We start from the raw sequence: 20,438 nt of genomic DNA, 5'->3' as shown, positions 1-20,438 counted from the left end.
GGCAAGCAGGGGCTACTCTTCGTTGTGGTGCACAGGCTTCTCATTGCGGTGGCTTCTCTTGTTGCGGAGCACAGGCTCTAGGCGTGCAGGCTTCAGTAGTTGTGGCATGCGGGCTTCAGTAGTTGTGGCTTGCAGGCTCTAGAGCGCAGGTTCAGTAGTTGTGGCGCACAGCCTTAAGTTGCTCTGCGACATGTGGGATCTTCCCGGACCAGGGCTCGAACCCATGTCCCCTGCATTGGCAGGTGGATTCTTAACCACTGCGCCACCAGGGAAGCCCTGGCAGGTGGATTCTTAACCACTGCACCACCAGGGAAGTCCAATATTTTTGTTTTAAAGAAGCAAGAACATTTAAGAAAACTTTAATATGTGAGTTGGAAGCTGTGTGGCTATAACGTTTCATGGTAAATTATTTTGGCAGAATCTGAACAAATAGAGAGGGAAGAGTTATGCTATTTCACAGGGGCAACCTGAGGCTGGGACTGACTTGTTCAAGAACCCAGATCCTGTGTTTGTGTTCAATACAGCAGCTACGAACCACCCGTGGCTAATGAGTGCTTGAAATGTGACTAAGCCATGGGGAATCTGCTGGTGGTCTAGTGGTTAGGATTTGGCGTTTTCACTGCCGTGGCCCAGGTTTAATTCCTGGTTGGGAACTAAGATCCCACAAGCCGTGCGGCACAGCCAAAAAAAATAAAATAAAAATAAAAACTTAAAAAAAAAGAGGTATAAATGTGGCAATAAACTGTATTTTTAAAAAAAAAAAAGACAAGAAATGTGACCAGTCCAAATGAAGATGTATACGAGTAAAATACATACTGGATTTCAAAGACTTAGCACAAAATAAGATAAAATATCTCACTGATACCGTTTCATAGTAATTTCCGATATAATGGGTTAAACAAATGTTATTTTAAAATTGTTAAAATTATATTCACCCACTTCTGTTTTGCTTTTTAAAAATGGTCACTGGGAAATTTTTTTTTTTTTTTTTTTTTTGGTGGTATGCGGGCCTCCCTCTGTTGCGGCCTCTCCCGTTGCGGGGCACAGGCTCCGGACGCGCAGGCTCATTGGCCATGGCTCACGGGCCCAGCCGCTCCGCGGCACGTGGGATCTTCCCAGACCGGGGCGCGAACCCGGTTCCCCTGCATCGGCAGGCGGACGCGCAACCACTGCGCCACCAGGGAAGCCCGTCACTGGGAAATTTTATATCACATGTGGGGTTCATATTAGATTTCTTTTCCAATCTGAATGACTTTTATTTCATTTTCTTACCTAACTGTCCAGGCTAGAACCTCCAGTACAATGTTGAAGAGTAGCAGCAAGAGCTAACATCCTTGTTTTGTTCCTGAACTTGGGGGGAAGCACCTAGTCTTTCACCAATAAGTATATCAGCTGCGGGATTTTCATAGACACCCTTTATCAGGTTGAGGAAGTCTCTTCTATTCCAAGTCTGTTGAGTATTTTTATCAAAAGGGGTGCTGGATTTTGTCAAATATTTATTTTGAGTCTATGAGATGATTATGTGTTGTTTTTTTTTTTTTTTAAATTTTACCTATTTTTATTTTTGGCTGCACTGGGTGTTTGTTGCTGCGCGCGGGCTTTTTTCTAGTTGCGGTGAGCGGGGGTTACTCTTCCTTGTGGTGCACGGGCTTCTCATTGCAGTGGCTTCTCTTGTTATGGTGCATGGGCTCTAGGCACGCAGGCTCAGTAGTTGTGGCACATGGGCTTAGTTGCTCCGCGGCATGTGGGATCTTCCTGGACTAGGGCTCGAACCCGTGTCCCCTGCATTGGCAGGCGGATTCTTAACCTCTGAGCCACCAGGGAAGCCCGATCATATAGTTTTTGTCCTTTAATCTATTGATATGATATGTTACATTCATTGATTTTCAGAGGCTAAACCAACCTTGCATGCCTGGGATAAATCCCACTCGGTCACAGTATAGTCTTTTTTTTTTATATACGTTACTGGATTTGATTTGCTAGTGTTTTTGAGGATTTGTATGCCTATATTCATAACAGCTATTGGTCTGGAGTATTTTTGTGAGACCTTTGTCTGGTTTTGGTATCTTGCATTAGGTTTCTATTGGATGGTGCTACTCTAATTTCTAACGTGGTAGCTTCTCTACTGCCCTCTACTAATTCAAATATCAAAAACTCAACGGGATTACCTTGGCCAGGTCAAGCTGACGGACTTTGCTGGACACATTCTCAGCTAGGCTGCAGGTAAAGGTGATCATTCCAGCTAGCTGTTTTGCATCTCCTTCAATCAACTGCAGGTTGGGACTGGAGACACACATTGTCAGCACACAAATCCATAGGGGTAGACAGTAGAAGAGATGGAAAAATTTTTTTGCAGATGGAGACTACGTCTTCTACTTCTTTTGTACCTCCCTACAACTCTTAGCTCTGTTCATTCTATTCACAGCTTTTTCTCAAGAGTGTTTTAGTGAAAACTCAGGCCTATACTTAATAATAAATTAATTTCAATAACTACTAAAGACACCCCTAAATAGATACTGCCAAAGAACCTATTTAGATTCTCCTAATTGTTAAGTGAGCATAAAATGCACTAACCAACAATCTAAGAGGATGATGAAATCAAAGAGCGATTTTTATGACTAGAACATATACAAAATCTGTAAAAACAGGGGTTCTCAAACTTGAGCTATGTGTCAGAACCACTTGGTATGCGCATTAAGCTAGAGATTCTAGGGCCCCACCCCCAAAGTTTCTGGTATAATAGGTTTGGGGTGAGGTCCCAAAATTTGCATTTCTAACAAGTTTCCAAATGTTGATACTTGCTGGTCCAAGCACACTTTGAGAACAGCTTAACTATACCCTTAGGTAAACACTTTACCTGGAGGTAATGCTTCTTTTCAATTCAAACTCAACTTGCATTGTATAACAGAAAGTTAGGAAAAATAATAACTTATCCAGTGGACCCTAATGGAATTAACAATAGGTCTTGCTGAGATGAAGACTCACCCCATCCGGTGGAGAGTGACCATTTTACTTTCAATGGTGTTTTGCTGCTCTAAAAGAGCATCCAGCTCTCTCTCCACCACTTTCTGAAACACAGAGAAACAACCTGTCATTAGCATGATCAGAAGGAACCTTAAGAGTTATCTAATCGGGCTTCCCTGGTGGCGCAGTGGTTGACAGTCCGCCTGCCGATGCAGGGGACACAGGTTCGTGCCCCGGTCCGGGAAGATCCCACATGCCGTGGAGCAGCTAACACAGGAAGGCATTTAAAATATAAAGGCTCAAATAAACAAATGAAACTTCTAAAGTGGCAGTTATAAAAAGTCTCTTCTAGCGTATAGTCAGTAGCCAGAAGTGATAAACATAATTCTCTCTCAGCCAAGTCATTTACTGCACTACCTTAACTAATGTAACCTTCTTATGCTTGAGTTTCTTCATCTGTAAAATAGGGACAGTAATATATACCCCGCACGACTGTTGTGTGAGCCAAACAAGATAACACATATAAAGTGCTTAACATAGCATGTCGCATATGGCTCAACAAAAGCCATTACTATTAGCTATATGTTTCTACTAAAATAGTCCAGTAGGATCCAGAGAAAAACATGGTCTTGACAGTCATCAAATACAAACATAAAACTAATATTGTTTGTTCTGTCTGTAAGACTGCCTTAATTTTTCCCCCCATTCATTGAATGCAAGCTTAGCACTGAACTTTATAAAGCACATCTTGCTGAAAAACGTATTAGAAACTGCTAGAGTTGGTATAAGTTAATATTATATTCGAAAATTCTCAAGATATCAATGACCACCTCTGCTCCAGTTTGAAATTGCCTTTTGTGCTCAACCTTAATAAAAGTTTGGTTTAGGAAACAGCTACTAAACTTTTAGATTAGAGTTTAGATCTTTCTTCTGACTGGCAAGGAGCCCAAATGGCATTCAAAATTGTATCGACATCATCAAGTCGCACGGAAAAGTGAAGCAGGCTGCAAGGAATGAATCTTAGACAGAATATAGCCCACGCCCCTCATGTGACACCATGCAGGGGTACAAGAGATGAAGTGACTTGTCCAAGATTAGACAGTTGTGCCTGAGTCTTAAAATCTCAAGCTTCTATAAAGCCCTGCATTTAACTGAAACACTAAAAGTACACCCCCAAATTCATTCCCCACAGGAGGAAATCTTAAAACGCTTCAAGATTATTTGCAATGATTTCTCGCTTAAATGAGGTAATGGGGTAAAAGCATTTCATAATTTTTAAAATTGCTAAGCCGTTGCAAGAGAGCCTTTACTCTTATTTTGGAAAGCAAGCGAGTCAGCGTATACCCTCAAGTCTAACTTCACTCTGGCGGAAAAACCTAGAGATTAAGGGCCAGGGAAATCAACGGGGGAGTGGGGGCAGATCGCCTAGATGACAGGAAAACATGCTTGGGGGCATCAGACCGAGTAAACAGAGAAGTCAGGTCGCCCCAACTACACTCAACTACACGCTTGCTTCTCGAATAGGTGCTTTTTTGTTTCCTCGGCAAGAAGAGACCTTCCCACAGCCTGAATTTCCCAAGACTGACGGCTCCTAAGCCCACTGCCCCTGCATCCTCCTGGAAAAAGAAGCTCAGCCCCCCACCTCCTCGCCGCAGAGCCGTTGATACACAGCTTCCAGCTCCTGCAGCTCGGTCAGGGAGCGAATGAGCTCAGTGGAGATTCCCGAACAGCTGCCTCCTCCCACGCCGTCAGGCGGCGGAGGCACCCCTAACAGCTTCTGAGCGGAATCGAGGTTTGCCATCTTGGTCCCCATTCCTCGCTTCCGGCCCCGCGAGGCCCTCCCCCACCCCGTTGGCGCGCCACGTCTTTGGGGCTGCCCATGGCAGTGCCTAATGAATTTGTAGGTTTTTTTTGTTTGTTTTTTTTTTTTAAGTCTACTTTAAAAGGTCAATTCATTTCCTATTCTCCTGGAAAAAGTGACGGTCATAAAGTATATTTAAATAATTTTCAATGCTGTGTGGGAGCAAGACAGAAGCAGTAAAAAAAAAAAAAAAAAAAAAATTATATATACATTCTTCAGGCGCCGGTTGGGGACCTTTTTCCGTCGCGCGCCAACCGGAAGGTCCCTGTCTTAGGAGCTAATGGCGGACGCCGGCGGCTTGGCGTTGGCGCTTGTTTAGGGCTTGAAGGAAACTGAGGATCTGTCGGATATCTACGCCATCCTCCTGGCTGCAGGGTAAAGAAACAGCTCCCCGACCTCCCCGAGACCGGGGAGGCGGATAGCGGCCATGTAGGAGGGTGGGCCGAGCCTGTGGCAGGGGTTTCTGAGGCAGCTTAGGCCCGAGAGGTACGGGAAAGGGAATGCTTGGGGCGGCTTTAGGGAATCGTCTCCCGTTTCCGTTCACAGTGTGGGAACCAGGCCTGGCTCAAAATAAGCTTTCTAGAAACTGCGTACCTTTTAGGCGCTGGGGTAGGTGTGAGAAGGAACAGGAGGGACGTCTTCTTCTGGAGAAAGTAAACGACACACGGGAGGGTGGAAAGATCGAGGGTGTTAAAAGTGTAAATAATGGAAACAGCCTTTGAAATCAAGACTTTTGTATTTTGGCATTTGGGCGACTTGTTTCCTTCTCTGATCCTCATGCGGTGATGTTCTTTTGGCACATGGAGAAGGGGGTGGAGGGAGCAATCACAGGCTCATTTCCTAGTATTCACAGGCAGGAGATAGAAGTGGGGTAAATCAAAATTTACCAAGTTTTGGCCATTACTGGTTCCTGATATATTGTTCTTGGCTGGTCTGCTTCCAGATTGCAACTTCCTCCATTACCCGAGATAACAATACTTGGGGAACCTGGATCCAACTAGGTTTGGGGAAAATGAATTCCAAAGATAGTAATGGATAGCATAGGTTGTAAAGCTTTTCCAGGTTTCAGAAGTGGCCTGTGGTTTCCTCTGTTGTTTTATAAAAAATTCTTTTTTTTCTACCGTAATTAGTCCTGCAACACGGATCACATTGACAACATGGTAGGGCTTTCATTGTAAATTCTGTTGTTGATAACTGGAGATTTGAAATTATGTTTGAAATTTTATAATAAGAGCAAGATGCAACAGAATAAATTATGTCTGAGAATCACATTCGCTACTTTTCAGTTAAGAGCAACTGCAACACAGTCTCTGCCTATTTTTTACCCAGACTTTAAGCTGAGCACAACTTTACCTGGAAATTTCCCAATGTCTAAGCCCTTCTGGGTGTGTGTGTATCTGTCTCTGTGTCTGTATGTTTTTTCCATTTTTCTTCTTGTAGGTCATTTCTCACTCCCTTCTTGTTCCATCTCAAGACTTTTTCCTTCTTTCCCTGTGATCCTAGAAGAACATTCCTTGGTTTCCTTGATGTTCCTTGGTTTCAAGTAGGACAATGTATATCTCTCAGGACCTGTTTCCAGACTGGAGGATCTTTTCCTCTCTTAGGCACCCTGCTCTTGCCCAGCCCAAAAATGATTATTATTTTTAAGGACATTTGCTCATAATTTTCTTTTCTCATTTAACAAAACCAAACTCGTACATTAATTACACAGTGATCACTTTGAATTTCTCAAGATCCCTTTTTGTAGTTGAGGAAAAATAGCTCAGTTTATTTTCCAGCAGTAACTGTGTATAGGTGTAGTTTTGGTAATTCTTTTATTGTAGAAGTGCATCAGTTTGCAGTCTTCAGTTCTGTCTGATGAGAAGAATCATTTTCTGTGACAGTATACTCCTTTGGGGAGGCTTGCTCCTGAAGTGACAGTTCAGTTTAGAGATACAGTCATGCACAAATGAATGGCCTATATATGAAAGATTTTCTTTGCAGCAGTGTTCATAATAGCAAGAGATTGGGAGGAAAGTGAATGTTCATCAATAGGGTGTTGGCTAAATGAATTGTTGTATACCTGTTCAATGGAATACCATGTAGTTGTAAAATAAAAATGAGAAAGCCTTTTGTTTGTTGCTACCTCAAAAGATAGGTAAAGAGATAAAAAATCAGTTGCACTATGATGTGAGTGTATGATATACAGTACCCAACTTTTAGTTAAAGAGGGATAATAGGGGCTTCCCTGGTGGCGCAGTGGTTGAGAGTCCGCCTGCCGATGCAGGGGACACGGGTTCGTGCCCTGGTCCGGGAAGATCCCACATTCCGCCGAGCGGCAGGGCCCGTGAGCCATGGCCGCTGAGCTTGCGCGTCCGGAGCCCGTGCTCCGCAACGGGAGAGGCCACAACAGTGTGAGGCCCGCGTACCGAAAAAAAAAAAGGGGGGGGGGGATAATAGACAGTATTAATATATATTTTATTTTGTAGATACAGAAAATATCTGGAAGGACACAATATAACTTGGTGAAATTGATTCCTCCAGAGAGGAAAACTGGATGGCTAGGGAATGGATGGAGTCAGCTTTTTGCTGTGCTTTTGAATTCTGAACCATGTGAAAGTAGAGCCTATTCAGATACAAGTAAATGTAGACCTACTTAGTTTCTTTGACAAAGTCAAATAGGCAGTGTTGGTTTAATGGTACAGATCCCAGCTCCTAGCGATTTTACTACTTGTTATGTGACCTCAGGCAGACAATTTAATTTCTTAGCTCAATTTTCTTATCTGTAAAATTAGTGTAATATTGAGTACTTCATAGGTTTCTTGTGAGATTGAAACAGAGTGTATAGTAGCATAGTGCCTGGTATGTAGAAGGCACTCTTAATTATAAGTATGCTGTTCCTCAATAGGCCTTACTCTCCTGGTTCTGCTGTCTTCAGCCAGAAGTTCCCATACAGAAATGTCTGTTAAAATAACAGTTGCACAGCTGATATTTTTCTGCTTTTATGTGCTCTTAGCTTGCTTTGACTTGGTATAACCAAGGCCTGGATTGTGGAGTTGTGGGTGGCTCAGTGTTACTGCTACCATGTTCCTGTACAACTTGACCTTGCAGCGAGCCACTGGCATCAGCTTTGCCATCCATGGCAACTTCTCTGGTAAGTTTTTCTATTATTATCTTTCTGAGCTTAACATTTAAAAAAAAATTTTTTTGGCCGCATGATGCGGCTTGTGGGGTCTTAGTTCCCTGACCAGGGATTGAACCTGTGCCCCCTGTAGTGGAAGTGCAGAGTCCTAACCAATGGACTGCCAGGGAATTCCTAACGTTTTTAATATTACTAGTTTTGTGCTTCAGATTGCTTTTTCAATATCAAATCTTTTTTTCTAAAACAAATTATGAAAAAAATCTTTTAATCATTAGAGAATATTGTAATTTATGTGATGCTTTACAGTTTCTAAGGCACTTTGGAGTACTTGATCTTCCAAAGGACCTTTGGAAAATAAGGTGGCCTGATAAATGATGGCATTGAGCAAATGAGAATGGATTGAGGTGGGTAGGAGTGGCATATCAGATAGGATAGGAAGCCATTTAGGCATTAGATAGTGAGAATCTGTTTTAGGGCAGTGAGGATAGAAAGAAAGAGAAAATATGAGTTTGCAACCTGGGTGGCAGAGAAAATGACAGTAACATCGATAACAGGTTACTTGAGACCAGAGAGTGTGTTTGGGGAAGGAGGAACTTGGATATTTTAAACATTTAGTTTAAAGGTGATGACAACTCATCTGGGTGGAATTACATAGCAGGGAGAAATGGGGATAAGTTGACTGTTAAGTATTTGGAAGTGTTGATTGCAGTTATGAAAGCAAGTGAGCTTTTTAGGAGTCAGTTTAGAAGTAAACAGCATATATTAGATGGTAGCTTTAAAAGGTCTTTGCGATATTACAGTTAACAGCCCAAAAAGTTAATATGATTTCTTAGAACAATAGCCTTAAAGATGGGCTAGAAAGAGCCTTTGGTAATTTTTAATTTTACGAAGCAAAACATATGTTTTTTTGTTGTTTTGTTTTTAAATTATTTATATTTGGCTGCATTGGTCTTCGTTGCTGCGTGTGGGCTTTCTCTAGTTGCGGTGAGCGGGGGCTACTTTTCGTTGTGGTGCGCGGGCTTCTCATTGCAGTGGCTTCTCTTGTGGAGTGTGAGCTCTAGGCGCATGGACTTTAGTAGTTGTGGCTCGCGGGCTCAGTAGCTGGGGCTCAGGCTCTAGAGCGCAGGCTCAGTAGTTGTGGCACACGGGCTTAGTTGCTCCGCAGCATGTGGGATCTTCTGGGACCAGGGCTTGAACGTGTGTCCCTTGCATTGGCAGGCAGATGCCTGACCACTGTGCCACCAGGTAAGTCCCCAAAACATATGTTAATATTGTTTGTAGACAACTCCGAATCACGCAGATTGATGGCAAAATCTCAGAAAAATAAAAAGGAAGTTTAAAAATAACTTGCGTGGGGCTTCCCTGGTGGCGCAGTGGTTGAGAGTCCGCCTGCCGATGCAGGGAACACGGGTTCGAGCCCTGGTCCGGGAGGATCCCACATGCCGTGGAGCGGCTGGGCCCGTGAGCCATGGCCGCTGAGCCTGCGCATCCGGAGCCTGTGCTCCGCAACGGGAGAGGCCATGACAGTGAGAGGCCCGCATACCGCAAAAAAAAAAATAAATAAATAACTTGTGTGACCGTTTTTGAAAAGTTCTTTGATAACACTTTTGTTAGATGTTTTAAATTCTGGGAGAAAAGTACCTCTTTTTTTTTTTTGCCTTTAAATTTATTTTATTTATTTATTTTTGGCTGCATTTGGGTCTTTGTTGCTGCGCACGGGCTTTCTCTAGTTGCGGTGAGCGGGGGCTACTCTTCGTTGCTGTGCACGGGCTTCTCATTGTGGTGGCTTTTCTTGTTGCGAAGCATGGGCTCTAGGCATGTAGGCTTCAGTAGTTGTGGCTCACGGGCTCAGTACTTGTGGCTGTGGGCTCTAGAGCCCAGGGTCAGTAGTTGTGGTGCACGGGCTTAGTTGCTCCGTGGCCTGTGGGATCTTCCCAGACAAGGGCTCGAACCTGTGTCCCCTGCACTGCATTGGCAGGCCGATTCTTAACCACTGCGTTACCAGGGAAGCCCAGGAAAAGTACCTTTTAAAGTAGAATAAATTAACTTAAAATACTAAGCCCCCAGCTCAGTTGTATTTATCTTTTGTGGCTTTTTAAAAAAATTTATTTATTTTTTTGGCTGTGGCAGGTCTTAGTTGCTGCAGGCGGGATCTTTCATTGCGGCCTGTGGGCTTCTCTCTGGTTGTGGTGTGCGGGCTTCAGAGCTCATAGGCTCTGTAGTTGTGGTGTGTGGGCTCCAGAGCACGTGGGCTCTGTAGCTTGCGGCATGCAGGCTCTCTAGTTGAGGCGCGCAAGCTCAGTATTTGTGGCGTGCGGGCTTAGTTGTCCTGCAGCATATGGGATCTTAGTTCCCTGACTGGGGATCGAACTTGTGTCCCCTGCATTGTAAGGCAGATTCTTTACCACTGGACCACCAGGGAAGTCCCTTTAGTGGAATTTTTTTTTTTTTTTTTTTTTTTTTTTGTGGTATGCGGGCCTCCCTCTGCTGCGGCCTCGCCCGTTGCGGAGCACAGGCTCCGGACGCGCAGGCCCAGCAGCCATGGCTCACGGGCCCAGCCGCTCCGCGGCATGTGGGATCCTCCCAGACCGGGGCGCGAACCCGGTTCCCCTGCATCGGCAGGTGGACGCGCAACCGCTGCGCCACCAGGGAAGCCCTAGTGGAATTTTGATCCATTCAGGTTACTAGTTCTGATTGTTCATGATCTTTATTTTTTGTGTTTTTCAGGAACCAAACAACAGGAAATTGTTGTTTCCCGGGGAAAGATCTTAGAGCTGCTTCGCCCTGACCCCAACACCGGCAAAGTACACACTCTACTAACTGTGGAAGTATTTGGTGTCATCCGGTCACTCATGGCCTTTAGGTTGACAGGTGGCACAAAAGACTACATTGTGGTTGGCAGTGACTCAGGGCGGATTGTTATCCTGGAATACCAGCCATCTAAGAATATGTTTGAGAAAATTCACCAAGAAACCTTTGGCAAGAGTGGATGCCGCCGCATTGTTCCTGGCCAGTTCTTAGCTGTGGATCCCAAAGGGCGAGCTGTTATGATTAGTGAGTGACTTACTCTGTTGACTTTTTGACTCTTAAAGAAGCTCAGTTCAGGATAACAATGCTGTGATCTTGATAGTGTGCCAAGAAATCACTCAGCTGGGTAGAGTTTGGATCATTTTGGATGTTTAAAGTTTAAAGTTGCTTTTCCTTTTAAAACAATGGGAGAAGTTTTAGCACACCTTTTCTACTTCTTACCTAGTTGGAAATGGGTGTTTTTCCATTTCTTTAAGTGTAGCAAAAAGGCTACACTGTAAGATTTTACATTATTAGGCAATGAATATGGTTGCTTTCATCAGCTTGAAGTGATGATTCACATTCATGTCTCTTCTCTGATAAATATCTTGAAGAAAATTCTATGTATCTGATCAGGCTTCCAGAGGGCAACCTTCTTTGACCTGTCACAAAATCATTAGATCTAATTCAGAGAATAAAGCTGGCAATTCTATGAATTATTGTTTAGTTTGTCATAAAAATTTTTGAAGAGTTAGTGGGATATTAAGATCCGTATTAGGAAGGAGGGAGTAAAATTATGCTCTTCTCTATTTTAATGATAGAGAGCAAAATCCTAAAGAATGCATACACTTGTACAGTTAGTACTGGCTATTAACGATCTTTCAGAAAATAATTGTGACGTGAATCTAGCTGTTCTGTAGCCTCTGGTTTCATTATCTGGAGTTTTTTTATGTTTTGTCTCCTTTAACAGGCGCCATTGAGAAACAGAAATTGGTGTATATCTTGAACAGAGATGCTGCAGCCCGGCTTACCATTTCATCTCCACTGGAGGCCCACAAAGCAAACACTTTAGTGTATCATGTGGTCGGAGTAGATGTGGGATTTGAAAATCCAATGTTTGCTTGTCTGGAAATGGATTATGAGGTAATGGCGGGGGGGGGGTCTCAATCTCTCTACCCACCTTTTCCTTCCCCTCCCTTCTCCCCCTCTCCCTCCTTTGGGTTTCTTCCACTCACCTTGGTGCTTTCCTGAGATTGTTTTCTTCATTGTGCATTTCTTATATCTGACTTGCTCACAATTTTTTTTTTTTCTATTCCAAATACCTTTCTGAAATACTTTGGAGTGTTTCAGAATTTACCTGATTTGAATAGTCTCTCTGTGGAAACAGGGTATTTATTGGGAAAAGCTCCCTGAAAAAGGAGGTGAAAGTGTATTTGGGATATTTTTTCAATGGAGATAGTGAAAGATGGGGCATACCATTCTTTTGCTTGAGAGGAAGGCAGTATTTTCTAGTAGAGCTAACCCTGGTCTCAGAAATAGAAGACCTGGGTTCTTGCTTCCACTCTGCCATTACTTAGTGTGAACTTTGGCAAACCATTTGGCGTCTGTGGACCTCTGCTTCCTCGTTTGTGAAATGGAGGAATTCTGATGCCCTTTCCAGCTATGTTTGTTTGTTTGTTTGTTTGTTTAAATAATTTTTATTGGAGTATAGTTGATTTACAATGTTGTGTTAGTTTCAGGTGTACAGCAAAGTGAGTCACTTATACGTATGCATATATACACTCTTTTTTACTTTTCAGTTTTAAAAGTTTGATTTTACGGTACTGATTAGTCTTTGTGCCACTGTTATTCTATAGGAAGCAGACAATGATCCAACTGGGGAAGCAGCGGCTAATACCCAGCAGACACTTACTTTCTATGAGTTAGACCTTGGTTTAAATCATGTGGTCCGAAAATACAGTGAACCTTTGGAGGAACATGGAAACTTCCTTATTACAGGTACTTTTCTCTTAGAGCTGCTCTGTACCATTTTGCTTGGTCCATTTTATGTTCAAACTTAGCAGTGTTTGCTTAATATGATTTGGAAACTGTAATCCATTTGTAGTAAACCTGAGTGCCTTGTCTATGTTTTGGCAAGGTTAGAAATTCATGTGGTGGTTAACTCTTATCCTCTAATGGGGGCAGGGAAGAAAAGAGAGCAGTCAGCTTAGAATATTGATTACTATTAGTTGCTCTGGTGTCTTGACTGTAGTCAGTCTTTCACTCATTACAAAAATCAAAACCTGGCTCTGTGAAAAGACAAATATAACTGTTACCAAAATTGATCCAAGAAGAAATTAAGAACCTGAATAGACCAGCATTTGTTAAAGAAATTGGAGCAATAATCCAAAGTTTCTTTGTCTCAGAAGATTTAAGGTCTAGAATTTTCAGGGACCTTAAATTTCTCCAGAGATTAGAAAAAAGAATAAAAACTGTTGTACCACTTTATGAGCCTAATATAACTTCAGTACCAAAAACAGAGAAGGATAGTAATAAGAAAAATTTGCGGGCTGGTTATACTTGTGACTATGGGTACAAAAATCTTAAATTTTAGCAAATCAGATCAACAGTGTTTTAGATGCACTGGAACAAAGTATGATTTTTGTAGGAGCTCAAAGATGTTCACTATGAAGAATCAGTATTAGTTTAATTCATATTAAAAGACTAAAGGATAAAGGAGGGCAGCTGTATTTGTGGTAATCTAAATTTCATCAGGCTTGAGTAAGACAGTGATCCCGTCTTTTCTCTTTCGAGTCATTTGCACTTCAATTGATGTCTAAAGTGAAATATGTCAGTTGTTGGGGGAGGATTTTAGAGAAGAACAGTGCTTGTCTTTAAGCATTAAATCTTAGGAAGAGACTTCTTATATATTAAGCAGAACAATTTTAGAAAATAGATTGTATTTAATTACTTGCTGTAATGTATTATTGTACTTCTCATTTATGAGGGTTTCATTCATTAAAACAAATTTTTACTGAGCCTCTACAATCAATATGTGCAAAATCAGTCTACTGGGCCCTGGGACTGCAGTGATGAAAAATTAGATGTGGTGTCTCCTTTTACGCAGGATTTGAGTGTAGTGATGAATATATGATAGTACCAAAAAAATTGCCAGAGTGTGCCAGATGGTATGACAGCATGGAGGAGGGGTCCCTAACCTAGGGAAGGAAGGCAATGCATCAGAGAAAGGTTTCAGAAGAAGTGCTCTCAGCTGAGAACTGAGGACTAGTTAGGAGTTAGCTAAGTGTAACGAGGTTGGAGGAGGAGTTTCTGTTATGGCCAAATGGAACAGAATGCACAAAAGCCAAAATGCAGGAAAAAACATGCTTCATTGAAAGAACTGAAAGCTCATTGTGATTGGATCATTGGAGGTAAAGGGATGGGGTAGAGGTGGGAGGTAGCTACTGAGGGATTTTTAAGCAGGAAAATAATGACATGTTAAAAGTGAACGTTTTTAAAAGATCACATGCTTACATTTTGGTAATGGAATGGAAGATAATAAGCCAGGAGATTGGTCAGGAAGCTGTTTCACTAAACCAAGAGAGATTCGCAGCATGAGGACTGCTAAGGCGGTAGAATCAATAGGGCTGTGGGAGAGGGAGAATTGAAGGATGACATCCTTGTTTCTGGTTTGGTCTTTTGGTTGATGACAGTGTTCTTTAAGGTGGAGAACCCAGGAGGTGGTTTGGGAAGGAACTCTGCACTTGTTTGAGTTAAAAATGAATACGTTCATTTTTAAGCTGCTATGGAATATCCATGTGAGAGTGTCCAGTAGGCAGTTGGATTATAGGTCTGAACCTAAGAACTGAGTTCTGGGCTTGGAGCTAAACATTTAGATGCATTATCAGAGATCTGGACAGGCTGAGATTCCCCAAATGGTGCCCTGTCCTTGTCTAGCATAAGTATCAGGGAAAAGAAACATTGAATGTTTATCACCTTCAGGCATACTGTACCTTCAAGTTGTGCTGAAGGAGGGAAGGAATTGAAGGCTAAATTGTAATTCATGGTTATGTCAAATCATTGCTGAGTTTCATTTTCTTTTGACAGTTCCAGGGGGGTCAGATGGTCCAAGTGGAGTGCTGATTTGCTCTGAAAACTACATCACCTATAAGAACTTTGGTGACCAACCAGATATCCGCTGTCCAATTCCCAGGAGACGGGTAAGGTCTTTGTTTGCCATAAGAGAAAATATATTTGTGTTTGTGAAATGAACTTAATTTTTGTAATTACAGTGTGGTCTCTTAATTTATCTGTTAATCAAGTTTTAGTTTCTTTGTAAATGTTGTTTTCAATAAAGCCAGTAAAATACCTTAACAAAAGCAAAACAAAATCTTTGAGAAAGGGAGTTACAAGTCAACACAATTGGGCTTCCCTGGTGGCACAGTGGTTGAGAATCTGCCTGCTAATGCAGGGGACACGGGTTCGAGCCCTGGTCTGGGAGGATCCCACATGCTGCGGAGCAACTAGGCCCGTGAGCCGCAACTACTGAGCCTGCGCGTCTGGAGCCTGTGCTCCGCAACAGGAGAGGCCGCGATAGTGAGAGGCCCGCGCACTGTGATGAAGAGTGGCCCCCTCTTGCCACAAGAGAAAGCCCTCGCACAGAAACGAAGACCCAACACAGCAAAAATAAATAAATTAATTAATAAACTCCTACCCCCAACATCATCTTAAAAAAAAATGTGCAAGGTAAGCTTGTGCATTTAAAAAAAAAAAAGTCAACACAGTTCTATGTTGTACACCTGAAATTAACGTAATACTGTAAGTCAGTTGTACTTCAATTTAAAAAAAAGCCAACACAGTTTTCATTCTCGAAGAACCTATGGAGATTATCAATTTGAAATTCCTGAAAGTTTCTAGTTTGAAGAATCCAGGTATATTCATTGGAGATAAATTGTGTTTCATTCTCTCCCACCCTACCCCATTCCAACATACAGAAAAATCTAAAAGGAGAGAATGGTGAATTCCTGTATACCTTTCACTTAGATTGACCAATTAATACTGCTTTGCTACATTTGCGTTTTCTTTCTTATGTATCTACAAATTTTTTTGGGCAAAACCATTTGAAGATAGGTTATATGACACTGCAAGAATTTCCTAAGATGTAGCTCCTAAGAAGGAGGATATTTTCCTACACTATCAATATTGTGCCCAAGAAATTTACCATTTTGAGTAATACAATTATCTTACGTGCAGTTCTCTCATTGTCTCCCAAAGTTCCCTTATATCTACCTTTAGTCTCCTTTAATTTAGAATATTTCCTCTCACCTTTGTTTTTTTATGATACTGACTTTTTTTTTAAGAGTCTGGGTTAATTTTCTTGTAATTTGTCCCATAATCTTTTTCCTCATGATAACATGCATGTTATATTTTTGATAGGATTATTACTTAGGTGCTGATGTATATTTCTCATTACATTACATTAGGGGCACATAATGCTGATTTGATTCATTATTGGTAATGCTAAATTGATCACCTACTACTTCTCTTTGTTGTAAAGGTACCTTTTCCTTTTTGTAATTGGTGTGGAAACTAGTGAATTTTGAGACTGTGTAAATACTCTTTTACCCCAAATCTTTTCACACAGTGGTTTTCCTCTCAATCAGTTACTACACTGGTGGTTGAAAATGATGCTTTATTGCTTTTAATTTTAAGTTTACTGTGGAAATCATTAAGCATACAATTGGGCCTCCGTATCTGCAGGGTTCTCATGCATGGATATGGAGGGCTGACTATTCCTTGTACTACCCCATTTTATATAAGGGATTTGAGCATCCGTGGATTTTGGTATCTGTGGCGGCTCCTTGAACCAGCCCCCTGCAGATATCAAGGGATGATTGTGTATATAATGAACTTCTGTGTACCCAGCTTCAGCAGTTATCAGCAGCACATGGGTAATCTTATTTGATCTCTGCTTCCTCAGTCTCTCCTCTCACCACAGATTGTTTATCTTTTTAATATTAATTTATAGGTGCTGAGGTTAAATCTGTTAGGACTTAGTTTATCTAGTACATGGTACCTGAGTAAGATTCCATCAATTTTAGAATATCTGGTAAGATTAGCAAGTTAAATTCTTGGTAAGGAGTGATAAGTGATTCCGTTTAGTTGATCAGAAATTTATTAAGCACCTGGCTGCCAGGTGCTGTACTTGGCTTTGGGGCTACAAAGAAGTATAAAACATGTTTTGCCCTTGAACTTACTCTGAGAGAAATACAAAATGTTGGAAACATTAAAAAAGCAAACCAAAGTCCAGCCAAGGGGGAATGCCCTTTGGAAATCAGGGCTGCTGATGATGCTTTGGATGGTATTGTTTTGAACATGTCAGTCTTTTATTCACAGCCTGAAATGATGATTCTTTAAATTTCATGTCTCTTCTCTGACATTTTTCTCTGGAGGTAGTTCTTGCCTTATTGATCTGATTAGGCTGTATAGTGGAATGGTGGCTTTTTTTTTTTTTTTAATGTAAGCTTTATTATGTGTTTATAGTAGACAAGAATTTTTGGTTATTGTGTTTTAGTCTTGTGACTGGCAGGCTGCTCTGGGTCAAAGCTTGCATGGAGAGGCTCCAGATGCCTCTAGGCCTTGGATGGCCCATATGATCCTTGTCGGTAAAGTGTTGAATTCCAGAAAAGGAGTACTCATTTCCAAGATGTTGGTTGTGTATTTGACTTTACTAGAATGACCTGGATGACCCTGAAAGAGGAATGATTTTTGTCTGCTCTGCCACCCATAAGACCAAGTCAATGTTCTTCTTTTTGGCCCAAACTGAGCAGGGAGATATCTTTAAGATCACTTTGGAGACAGATGAAGATATGGTAAGTAGACCATGGAGGGAGGGGAAAAAATGAAAAAAACCTATTTGTTGTGGTTAGTCTAGTTAATGAAACTTTCTACAGTTTCATCCTAATTTTAATATAATTAAATCACCTTATTTTTAAAACTGATATGTGCATTTAAGGTTTACAGAGTGGTTTTATAAACCATTTGTTCATTACAACTACTCTCTGAGATAGAAAGGATAATTTACAAGCTAAAAAAATGGAAACAGAATGCCTTAAAAAGTGGTTGCCTAAGGTGTTAAAGCTTTTAAAGTTTGGAACTGGTATATGAATGTAGGGTTTCTCCCTCTGGTTAACAGATTTTTGGTCTGATCCCGTATAATGTGAGTATGGGTAATGCCGTTTCTAGTGAATAACAAGAGAAAGCTCTCCATGTGTACTGAAAACTGGTGATATACATGATCTGTTACTTTTTTCATCCCATGGAGGAGTGCTGAACACCGGGCCATTTCTTAGACACCTGTTTAGTTCAGGAGGCGGCAAGTTTTTTTTTGTAAAGGCCAGGTAGTGAACATTTTCGGCTTTTGTGGGCCATGTGGTCCCTGTCTCAACTACTTAGCTCTGCCATTGTAGCACAAAAGCAGCCGTAAGCACCATGTAAACTGTGTGGCTAGCCTGAGGGTTGTAGTTTGCTGACCGCTGGTTTGGATATGAAGGACAGTATTTTATTTGCTACTTTGCTTATTACACTATCTTATACTACTGCGCTATTTTCCATGGCGTGGCTTCACTTGCCTATACAGTAGAATCTTTTTCTCTTTCCATTCCAGGTTACCGAGATCCGGCTCAAGTATTTTGATACTGTGCCTGTTGCTGCTGCCATGTGTGTGCTTAAAACAGGCTTCCTTTTCGTAGCATCAGAATTTGGAAACCAGTGAGTAATCCTTTTATTACCCCATTTCACCCTGGTTACTATAAAAGTTGGCAGGAGGGAGATGTAGTTTCAAGTCTGTGGAGCTTTTCCCAAGAATGTTTTAGTTTCTTCAGAACAAGTTTTGCTCTCTTTCCCATTTTATATCTTTCTCTTGCTGACTTCCTCTACTTTAGTGGCTTCAATCAATACCTGTGGGTAGCTGCAAAAAAAACAGCTTTAAAAGTGATCTCTCCTAAGCTTTTTGCTGGACATTTCATTGAATAAATATCTTTTGAACTACTTAGTATTAAATATATGTTCCACAGACACTTCACTTGTATAAGTCTGAAGTTGAAGCTCATCAGAACCCATAGCTTCCCAGCCACATCACCAACCCTTCCAACCTCACTTTTTTTTTTACATTCTTTTTTTAATATTCTTTTCCATTATGGTTTATCATAGGATGTTGAATATAGTTCTGTGTGCTATGCAGTAGGACCTTGTTTATCCATTCTATATATAAAAGCCTACATCTGCTAACCCCAACCTCCTAATCCATCCCTCCCCCAGTCCCTCCCCCTTGGCAACCACCAGTCTGTTCTCTGTCTGTGATTCTGTTTCTGTTTCATAGATAGGTTCATTTGTGTAATATTTTAGATTCCACATATAAGTGATGTCATATGGTATTTGTCTTCTCACTGACTTCACTTAGTATGATATGTTGCTGCAAATGGCATTATTTTGTTCTTTTTTTTTTTTAAGTTTTTATTGGAGTATAGTTGCTTTACAATGTTGTGTTAGTTTCTGCTGTACAGCAAAGTGAATTAGCTATACATACATATATTCCCTCTTTTTTGGATTTCCTTCCCATTTAGGTCACCACAGAGCACTGAGTAGAGTTCCCTGTGCTCTACAGGTTCTCATTAATTATCTTTTATACATAGTAGTGTATATATGTCAATCACAATCTCCCAGTTCATCCTGCTTCCCTTCCCCCCCAGTATCCATATGTCTGTTCTCTACGTTTGTGTCTCTATTTCTCCTGTACAAATAAGTTCATCTGTTTCATTTTTCTAGATTCCACATATAAGTGATATTATGCAATATTTTTCTCTTTCTGACTTCACTCTGTCTGCAAATTGCAGTTTCATTCCTTTTAATGGCTGAGTAATATTCCATTGTATATATGTACCATATCTTCTTTAACCATTTTTCTGTCAATGGACATTTAGTTGGTTTCCATGTCTTGGCTATTGCCATTCTCAGTATTTCTGTTAATGTCTGATGGGGCATTTCCAGCAACTTGAGTGTAAAGTCTCGATTTTGCTCTCCTCTACAACCTTCAGTTGAATGCCAAGTTGTTTTTACTTCTGTATCCCCTTTTTTTGGTGTTAGTCTGAACTAGTTCCCTAGTTTGCTTATTGCAGTTCATTTTCTTTCCTGTAAAACTCGGCCTTTATAGAGTCATCTCATTAAGCAGACAAGACACGACCCTGATGAAATCATTTCCGCGTCCCGTGTTATAGTCTCTGATGGCTTTTCATTGACAAATGGCTTAAGTCTGAACTATAGCCTTGAATTTAAGACCAGTATTGAAGACTCCAAATTGCTTATGAGATAAGCCACGATGGTCTTGCTTTCTAGTTCAGGTTTTGCCAGTATGTGGTAAAGTGTGTGCAGATCACTTACCTAATGCTATTTCTTCATAATGAAAATGAAGGTGTTGTCTAGAATTCTGCAGTTCTATTCCAATTTTGCCTTGTCTCCAGTTGTTCTCCCTTTCTTTTTTTTTTTTTTCTTTTTTTTGTGGTATGCGGGCCTCTCACCGTTGTGGCCTCTCCCGTTGCGGAGCACAGGCTCCGGACGCGCAGGCTCAGCGGCCATGGCTCACGGGCCCAGCCGCTCCACGGCACGTGGGATCCTCCCGGACCGGGGCACGAACCTGTGTCCCCTGCATCGGCAGGCGGACTCTCAACC

At 41.5% G+C, this 20,438-nt stretch overlaps 2 protein-coding genes and 2 non-coding genes across 5 annotated transcripts in view; 3 read left to right on the top strand and 1 right to left on the bottom strand.

The window, feature by feature from the left end:
* Positions 1 to 4,777, bottom strand: part of COG4 (component of oligomeric golgi complex 4) — a 28,539-nt gene extending 23,762 nt beyond the window's left edge. For both annotated transcript variants that reach the window (XM_007102556.4, XM_028477590.2), the window contains exons 1-3: positions 4,607 to 4,777; positions 2,986 to 3,068; positions 2,169 to 2,283 (exon numbers count right to left, since the gene is read on the bottom strand). In XM_007102556.4, coding sequence (XP_007102618.2) covers positions 2,169 to 2,283; positions 2,986 to 3,068; positions 4,607 to 4,777 — 369 coding nt within the window. The remainder of the gene's footprint in view (positions 1 to 2,168; positions 2,284 to 2,985; positions 3,069 to 4,606) is intronic.
* Positions 4,778 to 5,060: 283 nt separating this feature from the next.
* SF3B3 (splicing factor 3b subunit 3) overlaps positions 5,061 to 20,438 on the top strand; it is a 53,203-nt gene continuing 37,825 nt past the window's right edge. The window contains exons 1-8 of the mRNA XM_007102553.3: positions 5,061 to 5,200; positions 7,821 to 7,958; positions 10,674 to 11,000; positions 11,704 to 11,876; positions 12,590 to 12,731; positions 14,820 to 14,932; positions 17,447 to 17,584; positions 18,379 to 18,482. Coding sequence (XP_007102615.1) covers positions 7,889 to 7,958; positions 10,674 to 11,000; positions 11,704 to 11,876; positions 12,590 to 12,731; positions 14,820 to 14,932; positions 17,447 to 17,584; positions 18,379 to 18,482 — 1,067 coding nt within the window. The 5' untranslated portion in view covers positions 5,061 to 5,200; positions 7,821 to 7,888. The remainder of the gene's footprint in view (positions 5,201 to 7,820; positions 7,959 to 10,673; positions 11,001 to 11,703; positions 11,877 to 12,589; positions 12,732 to 14,819; positions 14,933 to 17,446; positions 17,585 to 18,378; positions 18,483 to 20,438) is intronic.
* LOC112065258 (small nucleolar RNA SNORD111) lies at positions 11,294 to 11,373 on the top strand. The gene has a single exon (XR_002891936.1). It is a non-coding gene; the product is annotated as a small nucleolar RNA SNORD111 (small nucleolar RNA).
* On the top strand, positions 17,106 to 17,196 carry LOC112065257 (small nucleolar RNA SNORD111). Its single transcript, XR_002891935.1, has one exon. It is a non-coding gene; the product is annotated as a small nucleolar RNA SNORD111 (small nucleolar RNA).

The sequence above is a fragment of the Physeter macrocephalus genome, chromosome 17 (genome assembly GCF_002837175.3).
Source record: "Physeter macrocephalus isolate SW-GA chromosome 17, ASM283717v5, whole genome shotgun sequence".
Classification (NCBI taxonomy): domain Eukaryota; kingdom Metazoa; phylum Chordata; class Mammalia; order Artiodactyla; family Physeteridae; genus Physeter; species Physeter macrocephalus.
This window is presented reverse-complemented; position numbering and strand designations above follow the sequence as displayed.